The 13,287-nt window shown below is 39.4% G+C and overlaps 2 protein-coding genes and 1 long non-coding RNA gene across 3 annotated transcripts; 1 reads left to right on the top strand and 2 right to left on the bottom strand.

Annotated features, from left to right (window-relative positions):
- Positions 1–436: 436 nt before the first annotated feature.
- Positions 437–3,483, bottom strand: LOC135608475 (pentatricopeptide repeat-containing protein At1g25360-like). The gene is made up of 2 exons (XM_065101402.1): positions 900–3,483; positions 437–789 (listed from the first exon to the last, which is right to left on the bottom strand). Exon 1 carries the CDS (start codon positions 3,417–3,419, stop codon positions 1,020–1,022), a length of 2,400 nt encoding a protein of 799 aa, XP_064957474.1. The 5' UTR covers positions 3,420–3,483; the 3' UTR covers positions 437–789; positions 900–1,019.
- Positions 3,484–5,847: 2,364 nt separating this feature from the next.
- LOC135608473 (uncharacterized) lies at positions 5,848–12,902 on the top strand. Its single transcript, XM_065101401.1, has 9 exons — positions 5,848–6,307; positions 6,442–6,601; positions 6,812–6,873; positions 6,954–7,048; positions 7,877–7,990; positions 9,956–10,021; positions 10,116–10,213; positions 10,305–10,732; positions 11,547–12,902. Exons 1-9 carry the CDS (start codon positions 5,920–5,922, stop codon positions 12,632–12,634), a joined length of 2,499 nt encoding a protein of 832 aa, XP_064957473.1. The 5' UTR covers positions 5,848–5,919; the 3' UTR covers positions 12,635–12,902.
- LOC135608474 (uncharacterized) lies at positions 8,064–8,632 on the bottom strand. The gene is made up of 2 exons (XR_010485527.1): positions 8,495–8,632; positions 8,064–8,402 (listed from the first exon to the last, which is right to left on the bottom strand). It is a non-coding gene; the product is annotated as an uncharacterized LOC135608474 (long non-coding RNA).
- Positions 12,903–13,287: the final 385 nt, after the last annotated feature.

The following is a 13,287-nucleotide window of genomic DNA, read 5'->3' as shown; positions in this document are numbered from 1 at the left end:
GACGTACATGATGTTCACACGTGAATTTGAATATGTAATTTATCACTTGTATAATAATACATTAACCAATTCAGATGTCTCGACAAAAGACAATACGATAAAAATCTACCAATTAAAACACACATCGATTTACCTTGTGGAACCAACTCTTGCGAGATACCTTGAATTGCTTCATTCAGATGAGTGCGATGAATTTGGATTAAAAACTATTTTTCTCGAAAAATATCAACCATAAATTTTAATTGTTGATAGCAAGATCCTGCAAATCATGCCTGACACTTGGGCGCGAATGGACAACTTAATACCTTACACCAATTAGGACATCACAAAATTCTCTAGATATATAGAAGGATAGATGCTACAATTGAGGGAAAAAATTTGTTATAAATAAATAATCATTTGAGATCCTAAACAAGTCACTAATCTGAAAATCCAATTTTATCAGCAATAAAGAACTTTTAAAGTATACAATGAATGATACATATGGCACCCATGTCAATGTGGAACATGATTAAGCTGCTACCTCCTAGATGGAAATTTACACTATAAAAATTAATAGAAATAAGCACTAACAAAATCAATTCCTAATCCGAAAGGCAATTTTATCAGCAACAAAGAACTTTACAGTATACAATGATGCCATACCTAATGCGAATGTGGAACATGATTAAGCTGGTAGCACTTTCTAGATGGAATCGCCCTCAAGAAGAACAGTCAACTACAGACTCTTGAGTTTTGAGAAAAGTATCTGTACTGAGATCATAAAATTCCTCCATGATCAACAAGAGCCTGTATTAACAATTTACATTCTAAAAATTAATAGAAATAAGTCAAATGTTTCAGGTGTATAAATATTTTTCTGTATGATATGTGTGTGTGGTTGAGATCAAAGAACTTACGTTTAGAAATCATCAACTGCATGATATATGTATGTGGTTGAGATCAAACATGAACACGTTCCACTGCTTGGAGGGGAAGCATAATAGAGAGAAAGCTCATCATTAAGAGACAATTACAATTCACCAATAGTTCCCGCAAGAGCACTGCCCATCCTTAAAATGGTGAAAGCGCTTACCATCTCTGACAATAATCTCTCTATCAACTGCCATTGACATGAACATGATTGCTGAATGGCAATCTCCACAGATCCTTAAGTTCTTCAGAACTCTAACTGGTGCACCAGCTGGCAACTTTAGAAGGCCAAATGCAACAGCTAATTTCTCACTATGAGTAGACAAGACGTATTCCTTTTGCCCAGACTCGACGTCATGCAACACAAACTTGGTATTAGGGACATAACCCAGCTTTCGCATCTTAACACCAAGTATCTCGAGGAACTTGTATATTTCTTGAACATCAGGATGCATTGTATCATTGACCAGGAACACATGAACCTTATTGGCTACTTCGATCCAGCTGCACCCAGGTTCCTTCTTCACACCTCGATCCTTCATCAGTTTCCTTACCTTTGCCACACCTGCCCACTGGCCAACAGCTGCATAAAGATGGGACAAGAGGATATATGTTCCATCATGTTGTGGAATCATCTTGAAAAGCTGCTCTGCTGCATATATTCCTAGAGTCATATCCCCATGAATTCGACAACCAGAGAGAACAGCTTCCCAAATGGATGGACCAGGTGCAAACGGCATTGATCTGATGACATTCCAAGCTTCATCAATTCGACCAGCTCGACCAAGCAAATCAATCAACCTGGCATAATGATCTTCCCCTGGGCTAATACCATGATCACGCTCCATTGACTCAAAGTATTGGAAGCCTTCATCAACTAAACCAGAATGACTGCAGGCTGACAGGACTGTAAGGAAAGAGATCCTGTCTGGACTGATCCCATCCTTGATCATCTTGTCAAAGAGATCAATTGCTTCTATTCCATGCCCATGCTGCCCGAGGGCTGCTATCATTGCATTCCAAGATACAGAGTCCACATTGGGCATCATAAGGAATGTTAGATGTGCTGCCTCCACAGAACCACATTTTGCGTACATTGTCAAAAGCGCATTGCCTGCTGAGTTGCTTGACTCGTAACCTAATTGGATAAGCTGAGCATGGAGCTGCCTTCCATGCTCCAATGCCCCTAGCTCACCACAAGCAGCAATTGTTCCTGCGTATGCATAATCACATGGTTTGACACCTTCCTCCTTCATTTGATTGAAAAGCTTCAGACCTTCCTCTGCAAGCCCATTATGCAAGAAGCCTGAGATCATAACCATCCATGTCAACTGATTCTTCTGTGGCATGTCCCTGAAAATATCAATGGCATCATGAATTTTCCCACTATTTAGATACCCCGTCAACATGGCATTCCAGGAGACAACATCCTTCCTCCGGATGTCATTGAAGATTCTTCTTGCAACATCAACATTTCCATCTTTGGAGTACAAAGTGACTAACACATTCTCAACAGGCAATGCTGTCTCTGGATCAAAATCTGGTGCCACCCGAATGATGTGGGCATGAACAGCCTTACCATGGTTAAACAGTTCTCCATTTGCACATGCACTGAGCACGCTAGTGTAGGTAAACTCATCAAGAGGAATACCAAGACAATGCATCTGTCTAAACATCTCGAGAGCTTCTGAGATAAGTCCATGATGAACATAACCTGAAATCATCGCATTCCAAACCACATCAAATCTTCCTTCCATCTCATCAAAGACTCGACGAGCCTCACCAATGTCACCTCTCCTAACGTATCCAACCACCACTGTGGTCCAAGTCAGCTCATCTCTTTCCGGCATCAGATCAAACACCTCCCGGGCATGCTCCGCTGCATCTTGAGCCTCACACTTCGCGTACAGCGCAATGAGAGCATTCGATACGGAGACAGAATTTTCAGTTCCGGACTTAACCACCGAACAATGAAGCTGCTGGCACTGCGTGAGCACCAGAGGAAGTATAGCAGCGGCGGCACTGAGAACGCCCGTGAATGTATAGCTATCACGAGGGACTCGATCGTCCATCATGTCGCGGAACACTGCCACGGCAGCAGGGCCATCGGAGGCGCGGGAGTAGCTGGAGATCATGGCATTGTAGAAGACGGTGTCGCGGGATGCGAGAGGAGTGTGATCGAAGATCTGGCGGGCGGCATCGAGGTGGCCGCCAGCGGAGTAGGCGGTGATGAGAGAAGTAGCAGCGATGGAATCGTGACGCCGGGCGGTGGTAGCATCGAAGAGGCGGCGGGCGGAGGGGAGGTCGCCGGACTTGGAGTAGAGGTCGATGAGGCGGTTGAGGATGTGGGCGCGGGGCTTGAAGCCGGAGGCGAGGATGTGGGCGTGGACGGCACGGAGGCGGCGGAGGAAAGGGGCCGGGGCGGTGGCGACGCGGTGGAGAACGGCGGCGTAATGGTTCGCGACAGGGGCGAGATCGAGGGAGAGAGAGGAGACATGTCCTCTCATTCACTTGCTTCGGGAGCTACCACAGTGCCACACTCGCGTCCTTCGACGCGATTTTGTTGAGGTTTAGGAGAGGATTTGAACGGGGAACGAGAGCACGCAAATGCAATCCAAGCCGTCCAATAAATTTGACGCCCCATCAAACGATTAGATTTGGGCGATTCGTAAAACAAGTGATGATGGAGTTTGTCTTTTTTTTTTGTCATTAAAATGTAGATGAAATATAACTTAATATATATTTTTTATAATTGATTGGATTGGTGAAAATTTGAACGGAAGAATCTTTCACTATGCTATCATCTTAAAATTGAGGATAAATTCTAAAAAAAATTCAAGTTTTCACTCTCTCCTTCGTAATATTTCTTCTTTGCTTTATTCACAGGTATTATTTTTCCTAATGTTGGCCGTCACATTCACCCAATATCATCTGTCGTGAGCACCCTTAGATTATCTTATTCAAATTTTATTGTTAAAGCTATCTTGAATTATAGGTAAGAGCAATAAGAAGTCATCAATGTTTGTGATGCTCATTGATGATTCTATTAGAATGGAAAAGAAAGAGATCATGGATAATAAGACCTTCCAAAATCAGTTTTTGAATAAATAGGAGATGAGGAAATTATGTCGATGGAGGAAGAGAAAAGAGAAAAGAAGGGTAAGCCCACAGTTGCCGATGGAGGAAGAGAAAAGAGAAAAGAAGGGTAAGCCCACAGTTGCCCTGAGAGAGATATATCAACGAGCAATGATGAGAAGGGTACGAGGATGTTAAGATCTCATAATTGAGATAGAGGCAATAGGTGATGATGTTGAGATCTCGCACTAGGATGAAGATGATAGATGAGGGTAAGGGTGTATTTAAGGGGTTTAGAGGCTTCCATGAGAATACAATAAAGGGGGCAATCATGGGAGACGAAGGTGACAAGATAAAAAGTAATAAACAATAAGATGGAAGAGGATGATAGTGAGATGAATACCATGCATAAAATGGTAAAGATGACTAAGAAGGAAGATTATGCAAGAATAAAATAAAAAATAATGAAAAATTATGGTTTTTAAAAAACATTATCCTAAAACTTATATCACTCTGTATAAAAAATATGAACAAAATTATATATTATTAATATATATTTTTAATTATTATCTTTATGTAGGGGCTCAAATTTAAATCGACTAACAATAATTCTTTGGAAGAACATGTTACTTTAACTTTGATAACATAGTAGCATAAATCACCATGCCATATCTTATGAACTAGCTTAAGATTTTTAAACTATAGATAACATGATCTTTTTTTAATAGTGTATGTTATTATATTTAATAAATATATCTAACTATTATAGGTTGTTTTCTAATAAGGTTGAAATTGATAACCAACCTATATTGAAGGCTTCACTCGGCTTGAGTTGACTAAAAATCCTTTGCATCTACTCATGTATTTATGTAGCTCATGTATATCCTAAAGAGGATGGTTGATGCTAAGAGATATCTGATATATATATATATATATATATATATATATATATATATATATATATATATATATATATATATATATATATATATATATATATATATATATATATATATATATATATATATATATATATATATATATATATATATATATATATATATATATATATATATATATATATATGAAGAAATTTATATATATGACACCCAAGTCTCTCATGTTATAGAGATTATTTGAATGATTCATGATTTAAAACATTCTCTATTATAATTTACAATGATATAGTAAGTTATTCTAATTTGTTTTGTTATTTAATGAGTTAGAATCTCGATTCTATAATAAATATCAATCATATGTCATATTTTAAGCCTTGTGATTTATTCATAAATTTCACTTGCCTAATTTTTAAGAAATACTTAATAATTATTTGGTGAAAAATTTGAATATCATACCTCCCAATACTTAAAAAAAAAAATCCAAATAAGTTATACTTTTCATATTCGATTTGAGGCTTTTTTTTTTCTTTTTTGCTTAACTTTTATGTGAAAAGCATATTCAAATCACTCCTTAATCTTTACATTTTGACTCATCCAAACAAAACACAAGACAAATTATTAACCCAAGTTTCTGACATCCATCTGATTTGATTCATATCAAACTTAGCCCAACCCACTTCTATTAGATCAAAAGAAGTAACTCTGCTTCATTCTTGATCCAATAGACTCGATTCAACCCATTAATCGTATGACTCGGGTTCAGATCAATAAATCCTGTTTCGTTCTTGATCCAATCGACTCGATCCGACCCGTTAATCACATGAGTCGTCGTTCAAGAACCAGTGTCTCTCAATCGGGTGCGACCTGACCCGGTAAACTCCGATCGAAGCACACGTGCAACCCTAATCAATTAATACTCACCACACATACTCGACGACTGGCTTCCTTTGCCGTTGCCGTGCTCGACAAACGACCGCCCTTCTCTCTCCCTCCCTCCCTCCCTCTCTGAAGAGCTCGCGAAGCAAACGAAGCCATGTCTTCCGCCCCGACGCAGCGGTTCCACGGATCGAAAGGACCCTATCGCTACCAGAAAAAGTTCGTCCCCAAAAACGATAACTCATCCTCATCCACCTCTTCCTCGGCAAATCCCTCGAGCTCCAATCGCAGCAATCCTCTCCGGCCCCTCACCACCGCTCTGAGGAACCACTCGGCCGTCGCTGCGGCCCGCTCTGGATCGAGCGAGAAGCGCCGCGATGGAGGGAGCTTCGTCACCTACTTGCCCCACGACGAGGCCGTGGCCTCCGGCCTCGGCGCCGACGCCGGCGGCCTGGATGCTGTCGAGTCGCAGGCCGTCGTCGACCTCCTCAACGATGAGCTATCCAAGATCCTTAAGATGAGCCCTAGGGATTTCTGGAGAGAAGGTCGAGAGATCTTAATCCCTGGAAACCTACGCCCTTTTTCTCGGACAAGATAGTCGATTCATGATATTGCAATTAAACCCCTTCTTGACTGTTGATCCAACAATTCGATTCTCATTTGGCAATTGCTTTTTCAGTGGCGAAGAATGATGCTTTGATTGAGTTCTTGGATAGTTACCTGCAGTTCAGAAATAGATGGTCTGATTTCCCACATCGGGGATCGAGGGGGGTTGTTGCTGGGGTCATCGTCGGGGAGCTTGAGCTATGTCGACGTGTTTTTATGATCCTCTATCGAATGTAAGCCCGTCGTTGATGATTTGTTGGCCTTTTGTAGTTGGTTTTAATTCCGAATCCGCCAATAACTTTTCACTGAGAAATCTTATATATATTACTGATTTTTGATACTTAGACCATTACCAATAAGGTGTCATCTCATTTAGGCTTGTAGTTGTTGATGATCTAGTGTCATATTTTTCAGATTAGTACTTGATGATGATCTTATTACAGGTCTTCCAACAAGGATCCTGGGGCGTGTCCAAATGATTGCCTCAGTATGAAGGATCATACAGGTGTCATTGCCCTTTCCTATGATAGTATGATCTTGGAAATAATTTAAACAGTTGCTTTTATTCAGTTTGTTCTCGTATAGCCCTCTTGCAGGAAAAGAATCTGCTGGATTTGCCAAAATTATTGGATATTTGTGCTATCTATGGACATGATAATGAAGAGTTAACCAAGTCATTGGTATTTTCCTTTGGCTTATATTTTAATTCTGTTTATTTTATCTCCTTTTGGTATGGTCTCATGGACAAACCTTTGTATTAGAATAAGATCCTGGTTTCTATAAATGTATTATTAAGAAGTATGTCATGTTTTGTGTCAATTTTTGATGCATACTATTAGTCTTTTAAGTTGTTGAGATGCTTTTATTTTGCTTTTCTTTGTTAATTTATCTGGAAATATTCTCTATGGAAAAATTTTGTTGATGGATAAATGAATGTTGGAACATTGACAAACACAATATGCAAGTGAATGAGGAAAGTGAAACATTTGCTAGATTTTCACTTCTGTATTGCTAATCTTCTACATAGTTTGTAAATGTTTTTCATTAGATATTCATCAGTCAAATTAAAGTCAATTAATGAAATTATTGGTATTTTCACAACAGTTCTCTGGAAAGAAATTTCAATCCATTCAAGCGACCATGGCCAATTGTTTATAACTGTTTAATTATATTTTCTTAATGTTAATTATTGTGATATTTACATTCTTGAAGTATTGTTCTGTGCGATGCTTGTTTTCCTCCTATAATATACTATGGATCTGGCTCACATTTTATCATTGTAATTTTTATATAATTTCTGATAGACCAGACCAGGTTTTGTCTATGTTGTACAATAGTGTCTACTGCCATGATGTGGATTTTGCCTTAGTATTTACATTTATTATTTCATTGTTTCCGGTTGAAACTTATATTCTTATGCAAGTAGATGTACTCATCATGAATATTTGCTCTGCTTTGTATAGTAGAAGTGGAGTTTTTTTTTTTCCTTATTGGTATTCTCTTTCCAGGTCATAAATGGTATAAGAGCCCAGCCAAATCTCCTTGATAAAGTTGAAGCAGTGGTCTCCCATTTCCTAAATATAGTGCACACTATGCATGAACGCTGCAGCTCCTCTTTAGAGGTTTTCTTCTCAGTCTAATAAACTTTTTTTCAAAGACATGAGATGTGCCTGCTTCTAATGTTGTTAATATATATTTTGGAAAGATTTACCCATGTACTTTTAAGCAAGGTTCGCCGAACCGTACCGTACCGGCGTTTCGACGCTGGCTCGGTATGGTACGGTACGGCGTACCGAGCGGTATACCGAGGTGTACCGCTCGGTACACCTGATTTCACCGATTTATCCCTCCGAAAATACCTGAAAATTAAAAAAAAAGTTAGGATAGAGTTTTCAAGTTACAAATAAATATAGTAATAGTATAAGTTTAGCAAAATCAATGTAAATTTGGTAAAAATAGCATCACATATCTTTTTCGGGCTTTGAGGTAGTCTTGTTCGAGGTTCGTATTTCAGCTCGTTATAGATTGAAATATCTATAGAAAAATCAGTTGAATTGTTAGACTATTTTGTTACAATATAAACTCTAAAATTCAAATGAATTAAATAATCATATATCTAGATATACCTGATTGTTAATTCTACCACCAAAACGAACGACGGGCCTCCACGGGTGGTGGATCGGGGTCCTCGATCCGATACATATCAATATGATACTTTTGTTGGACCCAATCATGAAATTGATCCCATGACATAGTGTATTGATACACCGTATGCCATTGATGCATCAATGTGATACTGATCGTAGATTGATCGTCATAAATCATATTTGTCCGAGGCAGCTCTTGAGGCATATATTGGTGTTGTTTTGTATCATGCTGTTGCTCAGAGAAGGATGACCAACTATCACCATACTGTCGTTGCCCATATGATTCTTCATAATACGATGGCTGTGAATACGATGAGTCTCTTTCTGTGTCTATATCATGTATGCTCTGTCGCATTTGTTCATATTCATCCACTGCCTTCCCCTTCCCCTTCTCCTTTCCCTTCCGCGCATAAACTTAACCAGTACCTTGTCGAGTTCCATGATCTGAATCTTGAGTGGCATGTGTAAAATATTGCTCCTCAGTCCATTCACCACCCTCAAGTTGTGTAGACGAGACCAACGACTGCCCGGTATCACCGCCATCATCTGTTGAGGCACTGCTGTCCGTGTTGCTGTCATGTCTCTGGACCGAACGAGAAAGAGAATGTGATTGTGAAGGTGTCTCGTCGCCCGACTCGATTCTTTCCAACGATGCAACTGATGCTATTGCCTTCCCCTTTGCCTTTGCACGTTGGGCGGACGAGTGTGACCGTTGGGTATCGGTAGTTCCTCTAGCAGTTTGACTCATACCTCTTGATTAGAAAGTTCTTCCTCTTAATCTTCCCAAATTTACCTCGATTGAATTCACAAATCGTTGTTTTATAGAGTTTATGAGAGAAAAGAAATGTTTGAGAGAGAGTTTAAGAGAGTATAATGAAATAGGGGAGAGAAGATTAGTTTAAATAGGAGGAGAAAGGGCTCCAACGGTCAATTTGACCGTTGGAGCACTGTAGCACTGCTACAGTGTGGTAACGGTCGATTTCGACCGTTACCAAGTGGTACCGGTCGATTTCGACCGTTACCGCCCGATATATACTGAATTCGGTGTACCGCCCGGTATAGGGCGGTCCGCGTACCGGTCGCCTCTCGGACCGGTACGTACCGCCCGTACCGGGCGGTACGCATCAGTATGGCGAACCTTGCTTTTAAGTCCCGCCAGACTGTATATTTTTTAAGAAAATCACCAGGAGAATTTTTGCGAAGAGATTAGACCACTGTAATTCTAGTAGTCTGTTGCAACCAGCTAAGGAAATATGCTTGCTGGTCGAGGGAAATTCAACTGAAATTTTGGGACTTAGAAATGCATTTTCTATGGCTTCTGAATCCAGAGCTAAAACTTGGAGCTGATGATTTTATTCAACTAGTTCTAAGCATTTTGTTTGGTTGGTTCAGTTACAATGGCAAAGCAAACAAACATTGTGTGACTAACATGGTTTGTAGGTACTGATTTCATCTCGAGGGCATGAAACTCATGGATCTGGTCATTTGCATAAAGATTTTTTGGAGGCAAGTCATTCCTATTTAGTTCTAATAAGTCTATGTTCACTTTTTCTTTCATATAGCATATGCTGGTTTTTTTAAACATTTGGTTCATCTTCAGGTGATGGACTTTATAAATGATGCGGTTGTGACACTAGATGCATTTGCTGATGCATATAGACCTGCAAGTTTTTACTTGTCTCTTTCATTTGAGATGAAGTGAGCTACTCATATCTGTTTTATTACTTCTGATTGAGATCTTTGTTGTTTCTGAATCTAGTCACTTTTATTGAATCCATCTTCTGCGCAGTTATGGGAATGAAGATATGCTCAGAACTTTGGCAAGACTGCATGATTCTTTGCTGCCATCTTTGCAGAAAGGTCTTGCAATTGTTTCTAGTACCATTGCTGATGGGTCATCGAACAGCCTGCTCACTGAAACACTTATCAGTCTAAGAATGTTGTCAGCGAGAATAGTCAAGTTTGGTTGGAAATTGCTTGACTTTTGCTATTTGAATGATAAGTTAATAGAGGATGGGTTTCAAACTGCTTCAAAGATGTTTCCAGCCAGAGTTGAGGATCCTGTGATAAGGGGAGATATTCTAGTTCAGACGTTCAAAGAGATTAATCAGGAAATTTCTTATAAATTTTCAGAAAATCATGGAAATGGAACATTTCTTCAGAAACTTGAGACAGAGTTCAAGATTTTGAGATGTGTTGATGACCTTCGCAGCAATGGTAAATGCTTTCTCACTCATTTGTTGGTGTTGTGATATTTGTCACTTAATGCTACATTGGGATGATTTTCTAACATATTATCTGAGTTTTGATCCTATTTATGCTGCTTTTCCTTAGTGTTACTGAGAAAAAGAGCACAGAGCTTTATTTTTCAGTTTTGGATTTGTTCCATTCTCTAGACGATCAGTTCAACTTATCTTCAGGGAAAGAATTAAGTATATTTGTTTTTTAAAATATCACCTGGCAATATTTACAATTGAATATTGAACTCATAAATGCAATGATGAAATTTTGGAAGACAAATTATATATATATATATATATTTATATATATAACACCTAAATAAGAACTTTCGGTCGAATACCCTTGCCTACTGCATGCTTTGCTAATAAGAATTTATTGCCTCCTTACTAGTATAATATATGCATTTCCAGAGTCATGTAAAGGACATAATTTACCTACTCATTTAAACATAATAAACATGGAATGGATTTGATAATGAGTGTACTGTAATCATTTGCGATAATGGCAAAACTGGTCTGGCTTGTTTCAATATGTGTGGTTCTTAGAGGTCATGGAAATTCTGTCCTGGTTAGTCGGTTTAATCCAGTTTCCTTGCACAACTAATCTAATTATGAAACTGAATTGGCCAAGGTCTGTTCCAGTTTTGCTGGTCCAACCAGCCAGTCTGATTCAGTTTTGATAATATGGATGTTGCCTTTTCTTCAAGTTGTTGAGACGTATTTGGAGGTTTGATATTATTATGCTATGTAGTCTCACATCTCATTCTTTTTCTTTTTGCATTTGTTTGCAGGATGGCTCTTTATGGATGAGGAACAATATCGATATATATCTCGTATTGCGGCACCAACTCATATAAAGTCCTTGGAGTCGGGATCTGTGATCCCCATCTCTTCACTGAATGAAAAAGTACAGATGGATGAGGAGACTGTAATAGCTGAGTCTAAGATTAGTCAAATTAAGGATCTCTTCCCAGATTATGGGAGAGGTTTTCTATCAGCTTGTCTTGAAGTCTATAACCAGAATCCCGAGGAAGTGATTCAGAGGATACTAGAGGGAACACTTCATGAAGATCTTTTGTCTTTAGATACTTCACTAGAGCAGGTTCCATCACGAAAACAAACATCCAGCCGCAGTGATAAAGGGAAAGGTTTATTACTAGAATCTGCACCTCAAGCTACCTTGCCATCTACCGCCACGGGTCCTAGTAGGCAGTGGAAAGATGACGCTGGCCCTCCAACTTCCTCTCTTTCATCCTCGTACGGGCGATACACAAGAAAGCCTAATGATGAAGTTTCTAATTCCACCATTCTTGACTCAAGAACAGCTAAAGATGCTGTAAGGGCAGCCGTCCTTGCAGCAGAGCTTGAATATGAAGATGAATATGATGACTCATTTGATGATCTAGGCCTGAGTATCGTTGAATCAGTTACCGAGGAGACAGAGAACTTATCTGATAGAATTAAATCCTTATCAGGAATAGCCTCAGGTTCAGATACTGGAGGTTCATCAAATTCTAGCTCAAAATGGAGTTCACAAAAGAAGCTACAATTTTATGTCAAGGATGGGAAGAACTATAGCTATAAAGTTTCTGGTTCAGTTGCTGTGTACGATGCTCAAGAAGCAGCTCTTGTCAACCAAGCACAGAAAGAGATGATTCATGGTCTGGGACGTGGTGGAAATTTACCAGTTGGGGCTGTTAAGAGGCTGATGGACGCCGAGGACCAGGACCAAGACCATCAGATGCCTGACACCGCAGAAAATGCAGGTAGAGGGAACACCAATCCTCAGGGAAGGGGAGGAAGGAGAGGCGGCAGGCACCACCACCACCGGAAGGATAGAGCAATGAAGAAGCACTTGTCAGGAGTGGGTGGCTATTAGATGCTTGCACTCTTGAGTAGATGCACAGCTTATATATATATAGGAGAAAGCCTTCCTCGACTTGGAAAATGCAGAACAGAACATATCAGCCTCAGACCTTTTTATCAGGTAACTTGTTTTTGGATTTACCATTTACTCGTATTCCCGCTACCGAAGAAATATGTAACTTTTTTTTTTTATGCATATAGTGTATAATAATCTGAATTTGGATATCATTACTTGCTTTTGTGCTGGAATTTAGTAAAGAAGCCGAAAAATGATTTCATTATTTTGAACCTCATTCAGCCATGCTGCTGCAGGCTTCTTATAAAACAAAAAATAGACATATAAACCCAAATAATCCAAGATCTTATAAACAAGAGCAGTAAGAATAGATAGTAAGAGGATGCTTGTCCAAGGCCCGCCCATCCTCTCCTGGGAACAAACATGCAGGTAAGACGATGAAGATGATGGGAGGTGAACACGAAGGATGTCATGCTGTTACTCATTTTGGAGCTCAAGCGAGGAGGAAAGCGGTAGATGAATTCTCTCCCTCCTTTTATAACTGCTGTTGTTTTGATGCTTACATTCATTTGCTCTCCTTGTGATGTGCAGAGTCGTCTTATCCTATCCAATCCTTCTGTACATCACTCTTTCTCAAGTAAGTGCGTCCA

The sequence above is a fragment of the Musa acuminata genome, chromosome BXJ2-3 (assembly GCF_036884655.1).
Source record: "Musa acuminata AAA Group cultivar baxijiao chromosome BXJ2-3, Cavendish_Baxijiao_AAA, whole genome shotgun sequence".
NCBI lineage: Eukaryota > Viridiplantae > Streptophyta > Magnoliopsida > Zingiberales > Musaceae > Musa > Musa acuminata.
This window is presented reverse-complemented; position numbering and strand designations above follow the sequence as displayed.

Bases quoted from the DNA above. Each gene is read 5' to 3' on its own strand.
- LOC135608475 (XM_065101402.1), bottom strand. From the start codon at position 3,419: ATGAGAGGACATGTCTCCTCTCTCTCCCTCGATCTCGCCCCTGTCGCG.
- LOC135608473 (XM_065101401.1), top strand. From the start codon at position 5,920: ATGTCTTCCGCCCCGACGCAGCGGTTCCACGGATCGAAAGGACCCTAT. The intron at 6,874-6,953 runs GTGTCATTGCCC...GTTCTCGTATAG, and splicing joins CAGTATGAAGGATCATACAG to CCCTCTTGCAGGAAAAGAAT. The intron at 7,049-7,876 runs GTATTTTCCTTT...TTCTCTTTCCAG, and splicing joins AAGAGTTAACCAAGTCATTG to GTCATAAATGGTATAAGAGC.